The sequence below is a fragment of the Salmo trutta genome, chromosome 24 (genome assembly GCF_901001165.1).
Source record: "Salmo trutta chromosome 24, fSalTru1.1, whole genome shotgun sequence".
Lineage (NCBI taxonomy): Eukaryota > Metazoa > Chordata > Actinopteri > Salmoniformes > Salmonidae > Salmo > Salmo trutta.
Genome location: NC_042980.1, coordinates 25,447,146 through 25,468,930, shown reverse-complemented (window position 1 = coordinate 25,468,930; position 21,785 = coordinate 25,447,146). Strand labels below are relative to the sequence as shown.

The 21,785-nt window shown below is 42.3% G+C and overlaps 1 protein-coding gene across 1 annotated transcript in view; it reads right to left on the bottom strand.

Annotated features, from left to right (window-relative positions):
• Positions 1 to 21,785, bottom strand: part of LOC115160978 (receptor tyrosine-protein kinase erbB-4) — a gene marked incomplete in the record, with an annotated part of 167,370 nt that overhangs the window by 88,470 nt on the left and 57,115 nt on the right. The window contains 4 exon segments of the mRNA XM_029711599.1: positions 3,497 to 3,587; positions 15,573 to 15,646; positions 19,298 to 19,424; positions 19,716 to 19,829. Of these exon segments, the coding sequence (XP_029567459.1) occupies positions 3,497 to 3,587; positions 15,573 to 15,646; positions 19,298 to 19,424; positions 19,716 to 19,829 (406 nt within the window).

Here is a 21,785-nt window from a genome sequence, read left to right as displayed (position 1 = left end):
TGTCAACATGTCATCCACACCCTCCTCTCTCTGCTTGCAAACATGTGCTGATATGTCTAATCGAAGCTCTATTAGCATATAATGACGGTAATTGCAGTATTATCTTGAAAAGCAGGAGGAACTGTTAATGTAGCTAAAGCAAATCATCATCTACCCTAATGGCTCTTAACCCACAGTGAGTCTTAGACTGCTGTGATGGATCTGCAGGCTCTCCACTAGACTGCTGCTCTTGGTGTGATGATAGTGTAGTGCAGGGATCATCAACTTGATTCAGCCGCGGGCCGATTTTTTTCTTGAGAGGATGGTGGGGGGCCGGAACATAATTAAGCAATAAGGCCTGAGGGGGTATGGTACAAGGCCAATATACCACGGCTAAGGACTGTTCTTATGCACGACACAACGAGAAATGCCTGGATACAGCCCTTAGCCGTGGTATATTGGCTATATACCACAATCCCCCAAGGTGCCTTATTGCTACAGTATTATAAACTGGTTACCTACGTAATTAGAGCAGTGGAAATAAATGTTTTGTCATACCGTGGTATACGGACTGATATACCACGGCTGTCAGCCAATCAGCATTCAGGGCTCGAACCACCCAGTTTCTAATTACAAATAATATGTAGACTGCAAATTGACTGCAAGAAGCCCAAACAGATATAACGTTTGACTAAAACATACTAATTTTAAAGCTTGCTTACATTTGTATACAATCACGTGTCTCTCTATTACAGTTGAAGTCGGAAGTTTACATACACCTTAGCTAAATACATTTAAACTCAGTTTTTCACAGTTCCTGACATTTAATCCTAAAAATTCCCAGTCTTAGGTCAGTTAGGATCACCACTTTATTTTAAGAATGTGAAATGTCAGAATAATAGTAGAGATAGTTATTTATTTCAGCATTTATTTATTTCATCACATTCAGTTCATTTACATTTACGTCATTTAGCAGACGCTCTTATCCAGAGCGACTTACAAATTGGTAAGTTCAGAAGGCTCCGAAGTTTACATACACTCAATTAGTATTTGGTAGCATTGCCTTTAAATTGTTTAACTTAGGTCAAATGTTTCAGGTTACCTTCCACAAGCTTCCCACAAAAGTTGGGTGAATTTCGGTCCATTCCTCCTGACAGAGCTGGTGTAACTGAGTCAGGTGTGTAGGCCTCCTAGCTCGCACACGCTTTTCAGTTCTGCCAACACATTTCTATAGGATTGAGGTCAGGGCTTTGTGATGGCCACTCCAATACATTGACTTTGTTGTCCTTAAACCCATTTTGCCATAACTTTGGAATTATGCTTGGGGTCATTGTCCATTTGGAAGACCCATTTGCGACCAAGCTTTAACTTCCTGACTGATATCTTGAGATGTTGCTTCAATATATCCACATAATTTGCCTACCTCATGATGCCATCTATTTTGTGAAGTGCACCAGTCCCTCCTGCAGCAAAGCACCCCCACAACATGATGCTGCCACCCCTGTGCTTCACGGTTGGGATGGTGTTCTTCGGCTTGCAAGACTCCTCCTTTTTCCTCCAAACATAACGATGGTCGTTATGGCCAAACAGTTCTATTTTTGTTTCATCAGACCAGAGGACATTTCTCCAAAAAGTACGATCTTTGTCCCCATGTGCAAACCGTACTCTGGCTTTTTTATGGCGGTTTTGGAGCAGCGGCTTCTTCCTTGCTGAGTGGCCTTTCAGGTTATGTCGATACAGGACTCGTTTTACTGTGGATATAGATACTTTTGTACCTGTTTCCTCCAGCATCTTCACAAGGTCCTTTGCTGTTGTTCTGGGATTGATTTGCACTTTTCGCACCAAAGTACGTACATCTCTAGGAGACAGAACGCGTCTCCTTCCTGAGCGGTATGACGGCTGCGCGGTCCCATGGTGTTTATACTTGCGTACTATTGTTTGTACAGATGATCGTGGTACCTTCAGGCATTTGGAAATTCCTCCCAAGGATGAACCAGACTTCTGCCAAATTCATGCGTGTGTGTTTATGTGTGTGTGTGTTTATGTGTGTGTCTGTGCATTGACCAGCACTGATTCAACTGGGGAAGCTTCGGCATGGTAAATGACCAATTGCGACAACATTCCATCTATCAAATTAGCAGAGTTGGATATCTATGGTATTCTGATGAGGTCACAAAGGAACAATGACATTATAACGATTCTTAGATGACAGACTGCTTGTACACAATCTAATAATGGTGAATCACTAGCTCCTGAGGAATAGTGCTACATTGTTAACACACCACAAAATATGGTACAGTAGTGATGTAATGTAGAGTAGATGTCAGTGGTGTGCCCCAGGGCTCCATGCTTGGACCACTGCTCTTCATTATTCACATCTCTCAACTGAGTTCCAGGCATAAATATACAATATAAACAGTGCTCTATTTTATTATGTGGTTCCACACCTAGGGTCATTCTATAAAATTAGCGCCTTTTGCGTCCCTTTGATATTGTAAGTAGAAATTGTTCAACACTATTGAGTTTTAAAAGCCTGTTATATTAAATGAAGTGCCCTTTACTACAGACCATATGGAGAATTCAATAAATCGGAATAAAAAATAAAGACCTGCTAAAGTTCCAAAATTCAGCATTTTGACATGTCCCTCCGTGCAGTGACTTCTAGGAAGATTTGAACCCACTTAAACCCAACATTTCTCTAAGTTTTCACCATCATTGAAAAGCCCTAGTTATTTTGTTGCTATGAAGATGATTTATTTAATGTGATTAGGGATTCATTTACGTCTGTCCCTCATTTAAGGTCAACCCTGTTATGTGAACTAAACTCTTGTTTTAATATGGTGAAACTATTCCTTTTAAAATGTTTTTTTTTCAAAAGAAACATTGAACATCTAATAGTGAAATCCTAGTGTAAAAGCAGGTGAGCTGGTTCTACTCTTTTTGGCCATTTTCCGGTGTGGAAAACTGAGCAGGTCGAGCATAACATGTCAATCCTTTTACCCATAGATTAACAGGTTAGAAATGTTTGAACAATTACATTTTTTTATGCTTGCATTCAATTGCCTCTTCCTGTTACACACAACAAGCTTCCATTCCCCCTGTCTCATGGAAATGTATAGCTGATTTAAGATGAAATCATCAACCCTGTTACGGTCAACAGAGTTACTTTATTTGGCACTTAATAAGCACTTACTATAGTCATTTTTATTTAACATCTTGAGATGGGAAAACATGTTTTTATGAAGTTGAACATGACAGAATGTTAAAATAAGGTGAAATCAAACGTTTTTAGGGACCAAGTTACAGTTCTCAAAAGGCACCAAATTGATGGAATGACTTCCTACCTGTAGTAATGTGGTGTGTAGTAATGTAGAGTAATAATGTAGTGTAGTAATGTGGTGTGTAGTAATGTAGAGTAATAATGTAGTGTAGTAATGTAGTGCAGTAATGTACTTTAATAATGTAGTATAGTAATGTACTGTAATAATGTACTGTAGTAATGTCATGTAGGTTTTACCTGTACAGTGCTCTCCCTCCTATGGTTGCCAGATTGGAGAAGACACTCAGGTCTGTCATGTTCTCTGGCCACGACTGGATGTTCAGGAAACCTACAGGGACACAACCAATCACATAGCATTTCCACAGGAACACAGCCAATTACATCACTGCTAATATCTGTGATGTATTACCAGATACACAGCAAATCCTAACACACACAGGAAAACAAAGGTAACATGAGACTTTAATGAATGTAACATAGTGAGCCACAAATGTTACTAGTGGGCTAGGCATTGTGATACCTTTTTACTGCCTTTATTTAACAAGGTAAGTTCTTGAAAACACATGATCTTTATTTACAATAAAGACCTTCCCAAGACCTCCCAGTCATGAGTGAAACATGTCAGGTATACATGACCAAGAAGATATCTGATATACAAATATTTTAGCATTTCCTATATTTGCCTCTGAGCATTAAATCATTTAACAGGTTGCTGAGTGGATGACCATGGATCATTTAGAACATTTAATAATAGATTAAAATAAATGAAATATTTAGAGTTGAGGGGAGCAATCCCGTTCTAGCCAGTTGAGGACAAAAATAATGAACACATGAGGAAGAGAGGAGAGGAGAGGGGCTGAAAAGTTATACAAAGACCAAGGATAACACAAAACACACAATTACTTTAACATTGAAAATTCCAGAAGGCCGCATATTTCCAAGGATACATTTCATAATAGTTTCATAACTGATATTTTGATTGGCTTTAATCAAATTCATTACCTTGGAAAGGGATATGAGGGGAAGAATGTTGTCTAACTAATGAAATGTATGTGGCTCATATCAGCATGTGTTCGCATCCCTGATGAATGCATCTCCCAGTCTGATGATGTGAGATGAGTTACTAAAAGAACCTTGTTTCTAAGTTGTTTACAAGAGAAAGATCACCTTCAAGTCTGCCTTAATCATTCTACAGGCATATCTCCTGTTCCTCTCCTGTTCCCCTCCTGTTCCCCTCCTGTTCCCCTCCTATTCCCCTCCTGTCCCTCTCCTGTTCCCCTCCTGTTCCCCTCCTGTTCCCCTCCTGTTCCCCTCCTGTTCCCCTCCTGTCCCTCTCCTGTTCCCCTCCTGTTCCCCTCCTGTTCCCCTCCTGTTCCCCTCCTGTTCCCCTCCTGTTCCTCTCCTGTTTCTCTCTTGTTCCAACTGTTCCTATACTGTTCCTATACTGTTCCTCTCCTGTTTCTCTCTTGTTCCAACTGTTCCTATACTGTTCCTATACTGTTCCTCTCCTGTTTCTATCCTGTTCCTCTCCTGTTCCTCTCCTGTTCCTCTCCTACATCTGAAATGGCACCCTATTCACTGTATAGTGCAGTACTTTAGATCTCTGTCTCTCTTTGTGGCCTCCTCACATGTCAAATAAGATGGCGCCGGAGAAGAAGGCAGACGTTTCACGTGACCCCAGCCGATTGTGTTTTTTTGCGTTGTTTGTAACTTATTTTTTTACTTATTTTGTACATAAAGTTTCCGCTACCGTCTCTTATGACCGAAAATAACTTCTAGACATCAGGACTGCGATGACTAGCGGAATCCTTTTTTTCCTTTCATGACTCTGACAAGTCCGACGCAAAGGATATATTGCTTCCCCTGGAACAGGCCCCGATCCCCGTGATCTGCGTGAAGAGGTGGCGGAGAGAGAGGGGCCGAAGGTCGGGCTGCCTTCTGAGAATTTGTAGACGATAAACCCCCACTTCCCTCCATTCTGCTAGCAAATTTGCAATCTTTGGAGAATAAAATCGACGAGTTACGCAGAAGATTAAACTGCCAACGGGACATTAAAAACTGTAACATCTTATGCTTCATGGAGTCGTGGCTGAACGACAACAATATGAACATACAGCTGGCTGGTTATACAATGTACCGCCAGGATAGAACAGCGGCGTCTGGTAAGACAAGGGGCGGTGGTCTATGTATTTTGTAAACAACTGGTGCATGATATCTAAGAAAGTCTCGAGCTATTGCTCACCTGAGGTAGAGTATGTCATGATAAGCTGTAGACCACACTACCAACCGAGAGAGTTTTCATCTGTATTCTTTGTAGTTGTTTACATAAGAAAACAAGAAACCGCTCACCCAGAGGTGGCGCTCCTAGTAGCCGAGGACTTTAATGCAGGGAAACTTAAATCCATTTTACGAAATTTCTATTAGCATGATAAATGTGCAACCAGAGAAAAAAAACTCTGGACCACATATACTCCACACACAGACGCATACAAAGCTCTCCCTTGCCCTCCATTTGGCAAATCTGACCATAATTCTATCCTCCTGCTTCCTGCTTACAAGCAATAATCAAAGCAGGAAGCAGCAGTCACTAGATCATTAAAAAAGTGGTCAGAAGAAGCAGATGCTAAGCTACAGGATTGTTTTGCTAGCACAGACTGGAATGTGTTCCGGGATTCATCCGATGGCATTGAGGAGTACAACACATCAGTCATTGGCTTCATCAATAAGTGCATAGATGACGTCGTCCCCACAGTGACCGTACGTACATACCCCAACCAGAAGCCATGGATGACAGGCACCATCCGCACTGAGTTAAAGGCTATAGCTGTTGCTTTCAAGGAGCGGGACTCTAACCCGGAAGCTTATAAGAAATCACGCAATGCCTTCCAACGAACCATCAAACAGGCAAAGCATCAATACAGGTACTACACCGGCTCTGACGCTTGTCAGATTTGGCAGGGCTTGCAAACCATTACAGACTACAAAGGGAAGCACAGAAGAGAGCTGCCCAATGACACAAGCCTATCAGACGAGCTAAACTACTTCTATGCTCGCTTCGAGGAAAATAACACTGAAACTTGCATGAGAGCACCAGCTGTTCCAGAAGACTGTGTGATCAAGCTCTCCACAGCCAACGTGAGTAAGACCTTTAAACAGGTCAACATTCACAAGGCCGCAGGGCCAGACAGATTACCAGGACGTGTACTGTGAGCATGCACTGACCAACTGGCAAGTGTCTTCGCTGACATGTTCAACCTCTCCCTGTCCAAGTCTGTAATACTAACATGTTTTAAGCAAACCACCATAGTCCCTGTGCCATTGTAACCTGCCTAAATGACTACCAACCCGTAGCACTCACGTCTGTAGCCATGAAGTGCTTTGAAAGGCTGGCCAAGGCTCACATCAACACCATCATCCCAAAAACCTAGACCCAGTCCAATTTGCATACCGCCTCAACAGATCCACAGATGATGCAATCTCTATTGCACTCCACACTGCCCTTTCCCATCTGAACAAAAGGAACACCTATGTGAGAATGCTATTCATTGACTACAGCTCAGCGTTCAACACCATAGTGCCCTCAAAGCTCATCAATAAACTAAGGACCATGGAACTAAACACTTCCCTCTGCAACTGGATCCGGGACTTCCTGACGGGCTATTTGCAGCGCCCCCATCCCCTCTTTACACCACCGCTACTCTCTGTTGTCACTTTAATAACTCTTCCTACGTCTACATATTACCTCAACTAACCGGTGTTCCCGCACATTGACTCTGTATCGGTAAATGTTTTGATGCCATACTGCCACCAGTATGATGCCATACTGCCACCAGTATGATGCCATACTGCCACCAGTATGATGCCATACTGCCACCAGTATGATGCCATACTGCCACCAGTATGATGCCATACTGGTGGCAGTTGTGAAAAAAGTAAATAGTTGGAAGAGTTTCAGAGTTAATTGAAAATAATTAGATGCTTTCTTCATTAATTAGGCTATCCACTAGAAACTCATGGACGTAACCCACCCTGGCCGTGACCCCACTCTCCGAGGGTGTCTCAGGGGAGTTGGGATATGCAAAAAACACATTTCCATGAGTATAATACAAACTTGTAAATGTGTGAAATAGGAAAAATATAACCACCCTCCTAATTATTATTTTTTTTTAAATAATTCACATGCTCATACACACAAGGTATAGACTAAGAGTGAACTGCTTACTCACAGGTCTTTTTCCAACAATGCAATGTACGAGGTAATTGAGGTAGCTATGTACATATACAGTGGCTTCAGAAAGTATTCACACCCCTTGACTTTTTACACGTTGTTGTGTTACAGCCGGAATTTAAAATTGATTAATTTGCGATTTTGTGTCACTGGCCGACACACAATACCCATAATGTCAAAGTGGATTTATGTTTTGTTTTTTGTTGTTTTACAAATGAATAAAAAATGGAAAGCTGAAATGTCTTCAGTCAATAACTATTTAACCCCTTTGTTATGGCAAGCCTAAATTAGTTCAGGTGTAACAAGTCACATAATAAGTTCCATGGAATCACTCTGTGTGCAATAATAGTGTTTGACATGACTTTGAATTGCTACCTCATTTGTGTAGCCCACACACAATTATCTGTAAAGTCGAGCAGGGAATTTCACAGATTCAACCACAAAGACCAGGGAGGTTTTCCAATGCATCGCAAAGGTGGGGACATATTGATATATGGGTAAATAAAAACATTGAATATCTCTTTGAGCATGGTGAAGTTATTAATTACACTTTGGATGGTGTATCAATACATCCAGTCAATACAAAGATGCATGCGTCCTTCCTAACTCAGTTGCCGGAGTGGAAGGAAACCACTCAAGGATTTTACAATGAGGCCAATGGTGACATTATAACAGTTACAGAGTTTAATGGCTGTGATAGGAGAACACTGAGGATGGATCGACAACACTGTAGTTACTCCACAATACTAACCTAAATGACAGAGTGAAAAGAAGGAAGCCTGTACAGAATAAAACAATTCAAAAACATGCATTCTGTTTACAATAAGGCACTAAAGTAAAACTGCAAAAAAATGTGCCAATGTGTATGCATAGAGTATTTTACAGTATTATCAATACACTTCCGAAAATGTCAAAAAATATGTTTCACTCTGTCATTATGGGGTATTGTGTGTAGATGGGTGGAAAAAAAATATTTAATCCTATTTGAGGTCAGGATGTAACACAACAAAATGGGAATAAGTCCAGAGGTATGAATACTTTCTGAAGGCACTAAAGGTAGTGGTAAAGTGACTAGGCAACAGGATATTAATAGACAGTTGCAGCAGTGTATGTGTTGAGTGTGGAAATGTGTGTGTATGAGTGTGTGAGTTTATGTGAGTGTATGTGTGGTGTCAGTATGCATGTGTGCTCATGTTGTGTGTGTGTGTGTGTGTGGGCATAATGTAGTGCGTGTGTACAGTATGTGTGTGTTGGGGTGTAAGTATGTGTGAGTGTGTGAGTAGAGTGTGTGTGCACAGAGTCAGTGCAGGAGAGTTAATGCAAAAAAGTGTATATGTGTGTTGGGGTGTGTCTGTGTGTGTTGGGGTGTCAGTATAAGTGTGTGGATACAGCCCAGTGTGTATGCATAGAGTCAATGCAAGAGAGCTAGAGCAAAAAAGGGTCAATGCAGGTAGTCTGGGTAATTTTGATTACCATTCTTGTTTTACAGTCATATGGCTTGGGGGTAGCTTTTTCAGGTCCTGTTGGTTCCAGACCTCGCTTGCCATGCGGTAGCAGAGATAATTGCTTGCCATGCGGTAACAGAGAGAACAGTCTATGGCTTGAGCGGCTGGAGTCTTTGACAATTTTTTGGGCCTTTCTCTGACACCGCCTGTTATAGAGGTTCTGGATGGTAGGGAGCTTGGCCCCAGTGTTGTACTCGGCCATACTCACCACCCTCTGTAGCGCCTTGCGGTCAGGTGCCTTGCAGTTGCTGCACAAGCGGTGATGCAGCCAGTCAAGATGCTCTCTATAGTGCAACAGTAGAACTTTTTGAGGATCTGAGGGGCCATGCCAAATATTTTCAGCAGTTTAGAACAGCCCTGCCACATCCGTTGAGCTTCAGAGGGGGAGTAGTAGGATTCGATCTTAGTCCTGTATTGACCCTTTGCCTGTTTGATGGTTCGTCAGAGGGTGTAGGTTGATTTCTTAAAAGTGCCCAGATTAGTGTCCCACTCCTTGAATGCGGCAGCTCTAGCCTTTAGCTCAGTGCGGATGTTGCCTGTAATCCATAGCTTCAGGTTGGGGTATATATGTAAGGTCACTGTGGGGATGATATCATCGATACACTTATTAATGAAGCTGTTGACTGATGTGATAAACTCCTCAATGTTATTGGATGAATCCCGGAACATATTCCAGACTATCCTAGCGAAACAGTCCTGTAGCGTAGCATCCACTTCATTGGGCCACTTCTGTATCAAGCGCGCCACTGGTACTTCCAATTTGAGTTTTTGCATGTAAGCAGGAAGCAGGACAGACTTATGGTCTGAATTGCCATAGGGAGGGCAAAGCAGGGCCTTGTATGCGTTTCAGTGTTTGGAGTAAAGGTTATCTAGAGTTTTGTCACCTCTAGTTGCAAAGGTGACATGCTGGTAAAAATGTTTTCCTGCATTAACGCTACCTCTCAATGTGCACTTTCTTGTTTGTTTATGGCCCTATACAACTTGTTGAGTGTGGTCTTTGTGCCAGCATCGGTTTGTGTTGGTAAATAGATGACTACGAAAAATATATATGAAAACTCTCTTGGTAAATAGTATGGTCTACAGCTTATCATGAGTTATTCTAAATCAGGCAAGCAAAAACATTAGACTTCCTTAACATTAGAGATCGCACACCTGCTGTTGTTAACAAAGAGACACACCCCTGCTCCCTTCGTCTCACCCAAGTCTGCCGTCCGGTCTTGACGATGAATAGAAAAACCAACGAGATGTATATTATCCATGTCTCATTCAGCCACGACTCTCAGAAACATAGGATATTTCAGTTTTTCAGGTCCCATTGATAGGATAGTCTCGAACGGAGCTCATCCAGTTTGTTCTCCAGTGACTGCACGTTCGCCAACAGAACAGAGGGCAATGGCAGTCTATTTGCTCGCCGATGGAGTCTCGCCAGGATGCTGCCTCGCCTAACTCCTGCCTCGCCTACCCCCTTTTGCCGCCACTCTCTTTCAATGCCGCTTCCTCTTCCGAAGCTCACGGATTAGGGCCTGGTCCGGAGTAAGCAGAGTGTCCAGAGGGGCTGACTCATTGAAGTTTAAATTTTCATCCAAATCGACGTTAGTGATGACTGTTCTGATGTCCAGAAGCTGTTTTCGGTCATAGGAAATGATGGAGGAGACATTATGTACAAAAAAGTTAAGATCGACGTAAAAAAACACACAGAAGCCCGTAAGACAGCTGCTATCCGCTGCAGTGTCATACTATTATATTATTATTAAAAGTTATTGAAGTATAAATTACCAAAGTTACCATAGATTGCTACATATTAACTGTTAATTACAAAATTACCGAAGATTCCAGTAACTTTGGTAAATTACCGGTAGCTTTGCAACCCTAATCAGGGCCCAAAATGCTCTGGTCAAAAGTAGTGCACTATCTAGGGAATAGGTTGCCATCTTAGACGCAGCCAGCAGCCATCTAGCTCAGTGTTTTATCAGAGTGTCAGATGAGACTACAGTTATCTAGAATTGCTATACGTCCAACTAACCGAATACACTGTAAAACCATTAAACATGTGACACGTTTATAACCTAAACATCAGTGTTTAAAACTTAAACATTAGGCATTTAGATTTGGCAATATGTCTTCATTTGAAACACAGGCGTTTAGAATGCAAGATTAAACATGATAGTCAGCTTTGTCAAGTCAGTTTCCAACCAGGAGAGCACCTATATCAGATTTATATTCCGATTTTAAACGCTAGTGTTTACTTTCCGATCGTCCTGTTTAGAGTGCATTTAGTCATTCAAAATTGATGTTACTTTCCATGCCTTTTATTCAGATCAGTGTAAGGAATGTCTATCACCTTACCTACATTTCAGCACAATTGAACAGGACATTTGTTTCACTCGACTGTGATGAGTTAATTTCCGTTAACTCTCTCAGAGTGAAAAAGACATGGCAGGGGCCTCATTATCCGATTTTTTGAATATGTTGTTTTAATATCTATGTTTCCTCATTGATTGATTAATTTATCTTATGCTACACAAAGATAGATAACAAAAACATTCTAAACTAATCAAATCTGTAAGGGGTTGGATTTAATGCATCCGTTACTGAGATGGTTTAGGTAGTTAAGTTTGTTAAGTCCTTCACTATTGCAATCATTTTGAGTGCAGTTTGTGGATGATAAATATTTCAATTGTTGGATATCCTCCCTCTGGCTAGATTCCAATAGGAATTACTAATCACATCATTCTGAGTTACAGGTCTGATGTTGCCCATGAGGCATGATTTTAAGACCACAATAACTAACTAAAGGCCTTACACATTGTATATGTGATCATAAAGGGTTTACTTTTAACTGAAACACATTCACTTACGCAGTCACTTGGACTTGGCTACAGTAATATAATTTACTGAATGCAACAATCATGTCTCTGTCACTAACCAACACAGTCATGGGTGGGTACCTCTCACATTCACTCGAAAGGCATGCTGGGAACATGCAGATATGCCTTTACACCCTACAGTGTTAAAACAACACCACCAGTGTATAGCGTTTAAAACCGAAATGCCTTGTGCTGAATAAACATGTTCATGTGTTTAAAAAGTGTCAAAGTGAATAAACATGTTCTGGTGTTTACAATCTAAACACTGTGACACATTTTCATTGACATTCTAAATGCCTTGACGTGTTTAAAAAGTGTTAAAGAAAAGTGTTTAGTTATGTGTTCAGATCGTAAACACTTGGTTTTACAGTGTATAAGATGAACCTGAATCAAACGTAAATTAATAAATGCATCACAACTGCTTTCCATGCCATTAGCATTCATGGATGCAACCTCCAATATAAAATGGCAATAAATATACTATTTGAGACATAAACAAATCACTATCCAGAGACTTATAAAATAAATCGTATATTGTATTGTATAACATGAGTGTTAGTTATGGATGAAGGACACATTCACTGACATAGAGAGAAACATGTCCTCTGACATCATAGTAGCTGAAGCTGCAGTGTGATCTGAAGTTCAGGGCCTTTAACTGATAGGGTTGCATCCCAATGACAACCTATTCCCTTTACGGTGTATTACTTTCCACCACTATTTCCCCCTCCTCTTCTTCTTCCTCCTCCTCCTCCTCCTTCTCATCTCTACACCTCTACGATGGTCAGTCTCTCTCTCTCTGCCTCACTCTCTCTCTTTACACCTCTCCAATGGTCTCTCCTTAAGTGGCTGTTAGTTTTTTTCTGAGAGGAGAGATGGAGAAGAGAGGTGGGAAGAGAGGAGAGGTGGAGGGTGCTTCATCGCTTCATCTTGCTAATGGTGCTAACGAGGGCCTGATGAGTACCTTCCTTCCTCCCTGTGCTAACAGCATTAGGCTAACAGCAGCATTAGCCATTAATCAATAGGTAAGACAGGGTACAACAGGCCCCAATGGGCTCCTGCATCCAGCTTGACTGTAGTCTATAGGGAGTTCAGGTCTCACTGTATGTGTTGTCCTCCTTATTCCATCTCTCCTCAGTTTATTATCCTCTATTTCTTTTTCTTCTCACTCCTCTCTTCTTCTATCTCCCTCTCCACACTCATCTCTCTATCTCCCCACGACCCCCTCTCTCTTTGTCTCTCTCTCTGTGGGCTGTAGCAGTAAATGCCTGGTGAAAGGAGAGAGTCAGGAGCAGGCTAGAAGCAGGCAAGAACCGCTAGAGAAGAGTAGAGTGGGGATTTAGGTTCACTGAGAGCCACGTTACTGGCGCATCCATGCGAAAAGCAAATTACCCAGGATTGCCTCACAGAGAGGAGAGCCACATGCAACAGACCAAAGGTTAAGAGATAGAAAGCATCAATGATTACAGTCAAATCCATGTACTGGGAACCTCACTTATGCTGAATTGCTTCAGTGGATGGCAGACTGACCGTACTCTATAGATAGGCCTGGCCTGACCTCTTAGAAGTAGAAAAAAACAAGGGCTATGTTTTGGAAGAATACTTGGCAGGGGAAGAGATGTAGGGTGAGATGGTTACCTCCTAGACTGACTGTCCATCTGAGAGCTATAGCATTCAGAGATCGTAATCCCTACGTCGGAGCAGAAGGGGTGACGTGTTTGTGTGTGCGTGTGTGTGCATCGATGCCTGTGTGTGTGTGTGTGTGTGTGTGTGTGTGTGTGTGTGTGTGTGTGTGTGTGTGTGTGTGTGTGTGTGTGTGTGTGTGTGTGGTGTGTGTGTGTGTGTGTGTGTGTGATGGAGTTGATGGCTCGGTGGAGAAGTCACAGCACTGACAGCTCTTAGAGGTGACGGGTGACACGGGGTGTCATGCATGCATGACCACGGGGCTACAGAGTAAAGGCAGCTCCTGTCTCACCGGTTGTGTCCCAAATGGCAGTCTATTCCCTATATAGTGCACTACTTTGGGAGGCACACATTGGCTGTATCAATTGGGAGGCACACATTGGCTGTACCAGCTCGCCTCCTGTCACAGGAATGAAGGGATAAGGGGGTGGGTGACACTGTAGGAAAGAGACGTTGATTCCGTACGTTTCAAAAGGTCCAGAGGATGTCGATATATGCCTTCGTCGGCGCTTACCAAAAACAAACGAACAAAACAATGGCACAGCACTGGAACTCAAGAGGCTCAGAGCCAGAGCACGCTGCTTAGACCACTGACCATGTCAGTTCACACTTCTCTATCAAGGAGGGAGAGTACTTGATGATACTTAGTGGAAACAGTGCATTGTTTTTAATTATTTTGTTTTAAGCCTTACCCAAACCATTGCCCTAACCTTAACCACTCAGAATTAATAGCTAAACTTAACCCTTTGAGTTGTTTCTGTTTTAACCACGTGTGATTAATTGGTCAAAAATCGAAGTTCATCCAATTACGGCAAATTCCGAAGTGAAAGAATGAGATCAGGTTGAGGAAAGGGGAATTCACTCTACATGAATTTATACACACACATACACCCACGCACTTTCACATGCACGCACACACATACACCCACGCACTTTCACATGCGCGCACACACACACACACACACACACACACACACACACACACACACACACACACACACACACACACACACACACACACACACACACACACACACACACACACACACACACACGTAGAGCTGGGAAACTGTGGCAATTTGAAACTGGGAGTTCTAGGTCCCCATGGGAGAGGGAAGAGATGGAAGAGATAGGAAGACCCTCATCTCATCTTGTATTCATCATACTCATTCAGCCTGTCTGTCTTTGGTCTACGGTCTCTGGTGGGCACCAGCAAACACACACAAGCCCCCTCTGTACTGAGTGAAAGCGTAAGAGAAGGGACACCATGCAAATTTGATGAGGGGAAAACCAAATGATGAAGAATAATTGAAAGATGCTTGGATAGGGGCTGACCAGTCGGTCTACATGATATGTACACTGAGTATACAAAACATTAAGAACACCTGCTCTTTCCATGACATAAACTGACCAGGTGAAAGCTGTGATCCCTTATTGATGTCACTTGTTAAATCCACATCAATCAGTGATGAAGGGGAGGAGACAGGTTAAAGAAGGATTTTTTTAGCCCTGAGACAATTGAGACACGGATTGTGCATGTGTGTCATTCAGACGGTCAATGGGCAAGACAAAATATTTAAGTGCCTTTGAACGGGGAATGGTAGTATGTTGAAGGTACACCGGTTTGTGTCATGAACTGCAACGCTGCTGGGTTTTTCACGCTCAACAGTTTCCTGTGTGTATCAAGAATGGTCCTCCACCCAAAGGACATCCAGCTAACTTGACACAACTGTGGGAAGCATTGGAGTCAACATGGGCCAGCATCCCTGTAGAACGCGTTCGACACCTTGTGGAGTCTATGCCCCAATGAATTGAGGCTGTTCTGAGGTCAAAATGGGGAGGGGGTGCAACTCAATATTAGGAATGTGTTCCTAATGTTTTGCATACTCAGTGTATATTCAACCAAGCATGAGAAGAGAAGAACAGTATCGGAAATTTCCATTGGATCTTTGTTCTTATCAATTGACTTACCTGTAGAAATAAAGGTAAAATACGTGTTAAGAAAATATATTTATTTTGATGTTTCTCACCTGTAATCTCCCTAACAGTCCGAAACACATTCAGTTTCTCTGGGTCCAGAGCCTCAATGTTGTGGTACACATCCCTGTGAGAGAGGAGGATGAGAGAGAGAGAGAGAGAGAGAGAGAGAGAGAGAGGAAGAGAGGAGACAGAGGAAGAGAGAGCAAGAAAGAGAGAGATGAAGAGAGAAAGGAAGCAGGATGAGAGGAGGAGAGAGAGTGGAAAGGGAGAGAGAAAGAGAAAGAGAGTGAGAGAGCGAGAGAAAGAGAGAGAAACAGACTTAAAGAGAGACAAATATAAACATAAAGCTGTCACGTCACACACATAACAAGCGTTTATTCTGTATTGCAGGGAGGCACGCTGTGCTCCACTGTGCTCCTCAGTGCTCCACTGTGCTCCTCAGTGCTCCTCTGGCTCTGTTTAGAGGAATAGCTGGAGGGATTTCATGGTCTCAGGCGCTGCAGTCACTGTACTGTGGTACACCCACTCTTCCACTGTGTATACTGTACACAACTAGCAACAGCCTGCTAAGATGGCTGACATGAGCCTGGATTGCAGATGGAATAATATTGAACATGCTGACCCCCATAACAAGGACATAATACTCTATGCATTGTGCTATACCAGTAAGGTACTGTTTACTCTTAGGCACCGAAGCCATTATATGTGCTGTTATTACTAAGTACCTGAGGGAGTCTCTCAATTTACCTGGTTAGCAGGGTTGGGTCAATTCCATGTCAATTCAGTCAATTTGAATTGAGTGAATTGAAATGGAACTGACCACAAACACTCTGGTGTTTATGTAACCAATGTGGAATGTCTAGCTGGATAGCTATATGTGCGCCAGTAAAGTCCATCGTTGACATCACCCACTCTGAGATCTACAGTGCATTCAGAAAGTATTTATACCCCTTGACTTTTTCAAAAAAAATTGTGTTACAGTCTGAACTCAAAATGGATTAAATTGATTTTTTCACCACACAATATAACTAAGTGCTAAACCCCATAATGACAAAATGAAAATATGTTTTTAGAAATGTTTGCAAATGTATTGAAAACAAAATACAGAATATCTAATTTACATAAGTATTCACACCCCTGGGTCAATACATGTTAGAATCACCTTTGACAGGAATTATTTTCTGGGTAAGTCTCTAAAAGCTTTGAACACCTGGATTAGCACATTATTCTTTTTTTACATTTTCAAGCTCTGTCAAGTTGGTTGTTGATCATTGCTAGACAGACATTTTAAAGTCTTGCCGTAGAATTTCAAACTGATTTAAGTCAAAACTGAAACTTGGCCAACATTCGCTGTCGTCTTGGTAAGAAACTCCAGTGTTACTATTGTCCTTCTGAAAGGTGAATTTGTCTCCCAGTGTCTGTTGGAAAGCAGAGAACAGGGTTCTCCTCTAGGATTGTGCCTGTGCTTAGTTCTATTCTGTTTATTTTTATAAAAAAAACTCCCCATAACATGACTACCATACCCATAACATGATGCAGCCACCACCATGCTTGAAAATATGAAGAGTGGTACTCAGTGATGTGTTGTTGGATTTGATGTTGGATTTTCCCCAAACATAACACTTTGTAATCAGGACATGAAGTTAATTTCTTTGCAATTTTTATTGCACTTTACTGTAGTCCCCTACTGCAAACAGGATGCATGTTTTAGAGTATTTTTTATTCTGTACAGGCTTCCTTCTTTTCACTCTGTCATTTAGGTTAGTATTGTGGAATAACTACAATGTTGCTGATCCATCCTCAGTTTTCTTCTATCACAGCCATTTAGCTCTTAATGTCACCTTTGGCAGCATGGAGCGATTTACTTCCTCTCTGGCAACTGAGTTCGGAAGGACGCCTTTATCTTTGTAGTGATACACCATCCAAAGTGTAATTAATAACTTCACCATGCTCAAAGAGATATTCAATGTTTTTTTACCCATATATCAATATGTCCCCACCTTTGCGATGCATTGGAAAACCTCCCTGGTCTTTGTGGTTGTATCTGTGTCTGAAATTCACTGCTCGACTTTACAGATAATTGTGTGTGGGCTACACAAATCAGGTAGTCATTCAAAAATCATGTTAAACACTATTAATTGCACAAAGAGTGAGTCCATGAAACGTATTATGTGGCTTGTTTAGCAGAATTTATTTAGGCTTGTCATAACAAAGGGGTTGAATACTTATTAACTCAATATATTTCAGATTTTCATTTTTAATTCAATTGTAAAAAATTCTAAAAACATAATTCCACTTTGACATTATGGGGTATTGTGTGTAGGCCAGTGAAACAACATCTCAATTTAATACATTTTTAATTCAGGCTGTAACACAATAAAATGTGTACAAAGTTAAGGGTTGTGAATACTTTCTGTTGGCACTGTAGAAGTAGCTGTTTCCATCGCTTTGCAAGGGCCTTGGCTTTTGTGTCGTTACAGGAAACACAGATTCGAGGGGGAGTTGTGTTTTTGGGAACAGAAGGTACACTACATTACCAAAAGTATGTGGACACCTGCTCGTCGAACATCTCATTCTAAAATCATTGGCATTATTATGGAGTTGGTCCCCCTTTCGCTGCTATAACAGCCTCCAGTCTTCTGGGAAAGCTTCCCACTAGATGTTGTAACATTGCTGCGGGGAATGATGTTGGGCGATTAGGCCTGGCTCACAGTCAGAGTTCCAATTCATCACAAAGGTGTTCGATAAGGTTGAGGTCAGGGCTCTGTACAGGGCAGTCAAGTTCTTCCACACAAATATCAACAAAACATTTCTGTATGGACCTGGCTTTGTGCACGGGGGCATTGTCATGCTGAAACAGGAAAGGGCCTTCCCCAAACTGTTGGCACAAAGTTGGAAGCACAGAATCTTCTAGAATGTCATTGTATGCTGTAGCGTTAACATTTCCCTTCACTGGAACTAAAGGGCATAGCTCAAATCATGAAAAACAACCCCAGACCATTATTCCTCCTCCACAAAACTTTACAGTTTTACAGGCACTATTCATTGGGTTGTCCTGGCATCCACCAAACCCAGATTAGTCCGCCAGACTGTCAGATGGTAAAGCATGATTCATCACTCCAGAGAACGTGTTTCCACTGCTCCAGAGTCCAATGGCAGCGAGCTTTACACCACTCCAGCCGACACTTGGCATTGTGCATGGTGATATTAGGCTTGTGTTCGGGTGCTCGGCCATGGAAACCCATTTCATGAAGCTCCCGACGAACAGTTCCTGTGCTGACATTGCTTCCAGAACAGTTTAGAATCTGGTAGTGAGTGTTGAAACAGACTATTTTTACGCACGACATGCTTCAGCATTTGGCGGTCCCGTTTTGTGATCTTGTGTGGCCTGCCACTTCGTGGCTGAGCCATTGTTGCTCCTAGACATTTCCACTTCACAATAACAGCACTTACAGTTGACCGGGGCAGCAACAGTGTGACAAACTGTTTTGTTGGAAAGGTTGAAAGTCACTTTGAAAGTCACTGAGCTCTTCAGTAAGGCCATTCTACTGCCAATGTGTGTGTGTGTGTGTGTGTGTGTGTGTGTGTGTGTGTGTGTGTGTGTGTGTGTGTGTGTGTGTGTGTGTGTGTGTGTGTGTGTGTGTGTGCGTGTGTGTGTGTGTATGCATGCGTGAGTGTGTGCATATTTTAGTGTGTGCGTGTGTTGGTGAAGGTGTGTTGGTGAAGGTGTGTTGGTGAAGGTGTGTTGGTGAAGGTGTGTGTGTTCTGCTCTCACCCTTTAATGCCAGTGATGAGGAAGACCAGGTTTCCATTGATCTTGGTACAGTTGGTAAACTTGTCTATGTTGCTGGAGTCCACAGTCTGGGCTGACTGCAGACTGGCTGTACCTATACCATCACAGGCTAAAACAGACAAGGAGATGAAGATGAAGAAGGAGAAAAGATGACTTGCTCAAAATGTCCACAAATGTTCATTCCAACCACTTCAAAATGCATCCAGTACACTCACATGGAACAGACAGTCACCAAAAGACACACAGATGTTGTAGAGGTTGGAGCAGTGGGTAAGCCATACACAACCACATACACAACCACAAACACAGCACAACCACAACTACATCCAATCAACCAGACGAATATACTGGATGTGAATGACAGCAGGATAAGGCCCAGGACAGTGCAGGATTAGGGTACCTTTTGGACAGATGTCAGTGCAGGCGATGCACATCTTGATGCGGTCATTTTCTACTTCCATCTTGTTGCTGGGACAAGCCCTCACACAGGAGCTGTGGTCCACCACAAAGTTATCTGGAACAGCATACGCAGAGTTAACCATGGTATGTGTCAGATCAATTGCATGATAACAGACTCTCACACTCAGGTATTGATTTATGAAGGGACAAGTACAACTGTATGACTGACTGCCATGGAGCTTTACTGTAAATGAACGTCGGCTTTATGCATCTGAGACTTGAAGGCAGTGAATAGTAGTGAAACGTTTCCACTGCTGCTGTTCTACTGAAGATGACTCATCTGATTAAAGATGTTCCTTGTCCTCGTTATCTTGTTTTATTGTTCTCTCCAGGTCAGACCGTGTTTGCTCTACTGCTTTGGCTGGCATGATATCTGATAGTCTGAACTGAGGAAGGAAGAGTTTAGGGACACACAGACACATCAAATGAATGCTTTGCTCGCAGCCTCAGGCTTAGAGATGGACACCTAAATTGCATGGGTCCTTGTGGCAGGCCATCTCCAGAATAACAGTGGCCTGGTCTACAGTAGTGCATTAGGGAATAGGGTAGAAAGGCTAGCAGAGCGTCAAGCAGAAAGCCAGAGTTACAGATCAGAGCGTCTAGCGCAGTGCCTAGCAGAGTGCCGGGCACACGCCCCTCTTCAAAAGACCACAAAAGGACTCCATTGCTAAAAGAAACGTGTTAATTATGTACGTTTCTTCTCCCTCACTCTGCACCCATTCCCCTCTCCCTCCCTCCCATCCCTGCCTGCTACCCTGCCCTCCCAGTACCCCATCCTCTTTGTAGGGTTGTATCTGGCATGTGAGCCAAAATAACTCCCAACAGTGTCTTGAAATCTGTACAAAACACCCACTCATCCTGGCTATTTAAATCAGCACCGAGCAGAGAGAGGAGAGGAGAGGAAAGGAGAAGAGCAGGGAGAGACAGGTCATTTAAATCAATGGAGGAAATGGATTCTTTAAAGGAAAGGGAGGATGAAGGGGAGATGTGAAGAGGGTGCTAAGTAGAGATGACCAAAGAAGTTTCTTTCTGTGTTCTTCTGGAAAAAAAGTTCAGACTTAAAAACAGGAGGGTTGAGTTAATGAATCAATATCCTGAGGCCCTTGGTAGTTCATGAGCAGGACCAGCCTGCTCTGCTCAGCTAGTTATGATGTTTCAAGGCCTAGGCTGTTTGAATGGTGTCCTTCTGAACTGTGGCGGTTCAGTGTCTATGGCAAGGAGAGTGTTTGTATGTCGGTGTGTGTTATATGTTCAGAATATGACAGAGCGGTTTATCTTCAGGGTATTTGGTATGTACAGTGGGATCCGAAATTATAGACACCCTTGATAAAGCAAAAATTACTGTAGAAAATAAACAATTCAAATAATGAGCTATATTGTATGCAACAAAAAAAAACTATACAATTGCTCAGAGAAAGACATTTTGTTTGTTAAGAAAAACATCAAAATTATTGACACCCCAGTTTTCAATACCGATGAACACCTCACCTTGCGAGGGTAACAGCACTGAGCCTTTTTCTAAATGTTTTATGAGTTGGAGAACACATTGGAATGGATCTTAGACCATTTATCCATACAGAATCCTTCCAGATCCTTGATATCCTTCCTTCTGCGCTTATGGGCTGCCCTCTTCAATTCAAACCATAGTTTTCAATGGGTTTCAAGTCCGAACACTGAGATGGCCATTGCAAAATGTTGATTTTGTGGCCTATTAACCATTTCTTTGTGGATTTTGATGTGTGCTTGGAGTTATTGTCTTGTGGCCAAGTTTCAGCCACCTGGCAGAGGCAACCATGTTTTTGGCCAAAATATCCTGGTACTGGGTAAAGTTCATGATGCTGTTGACCGTAACAAGGGCCCCAGGACCAGTGGAAGAAAAATAGCCCCATAACATCACAGATCCACACCATATTTTACTATAGGTATGGGATTATTTTCTGGACATGCATTGGTGTGCGTGGCCAAAGATAACTATATTCATATCATCCAACAAGTCATAACTACATTTTTT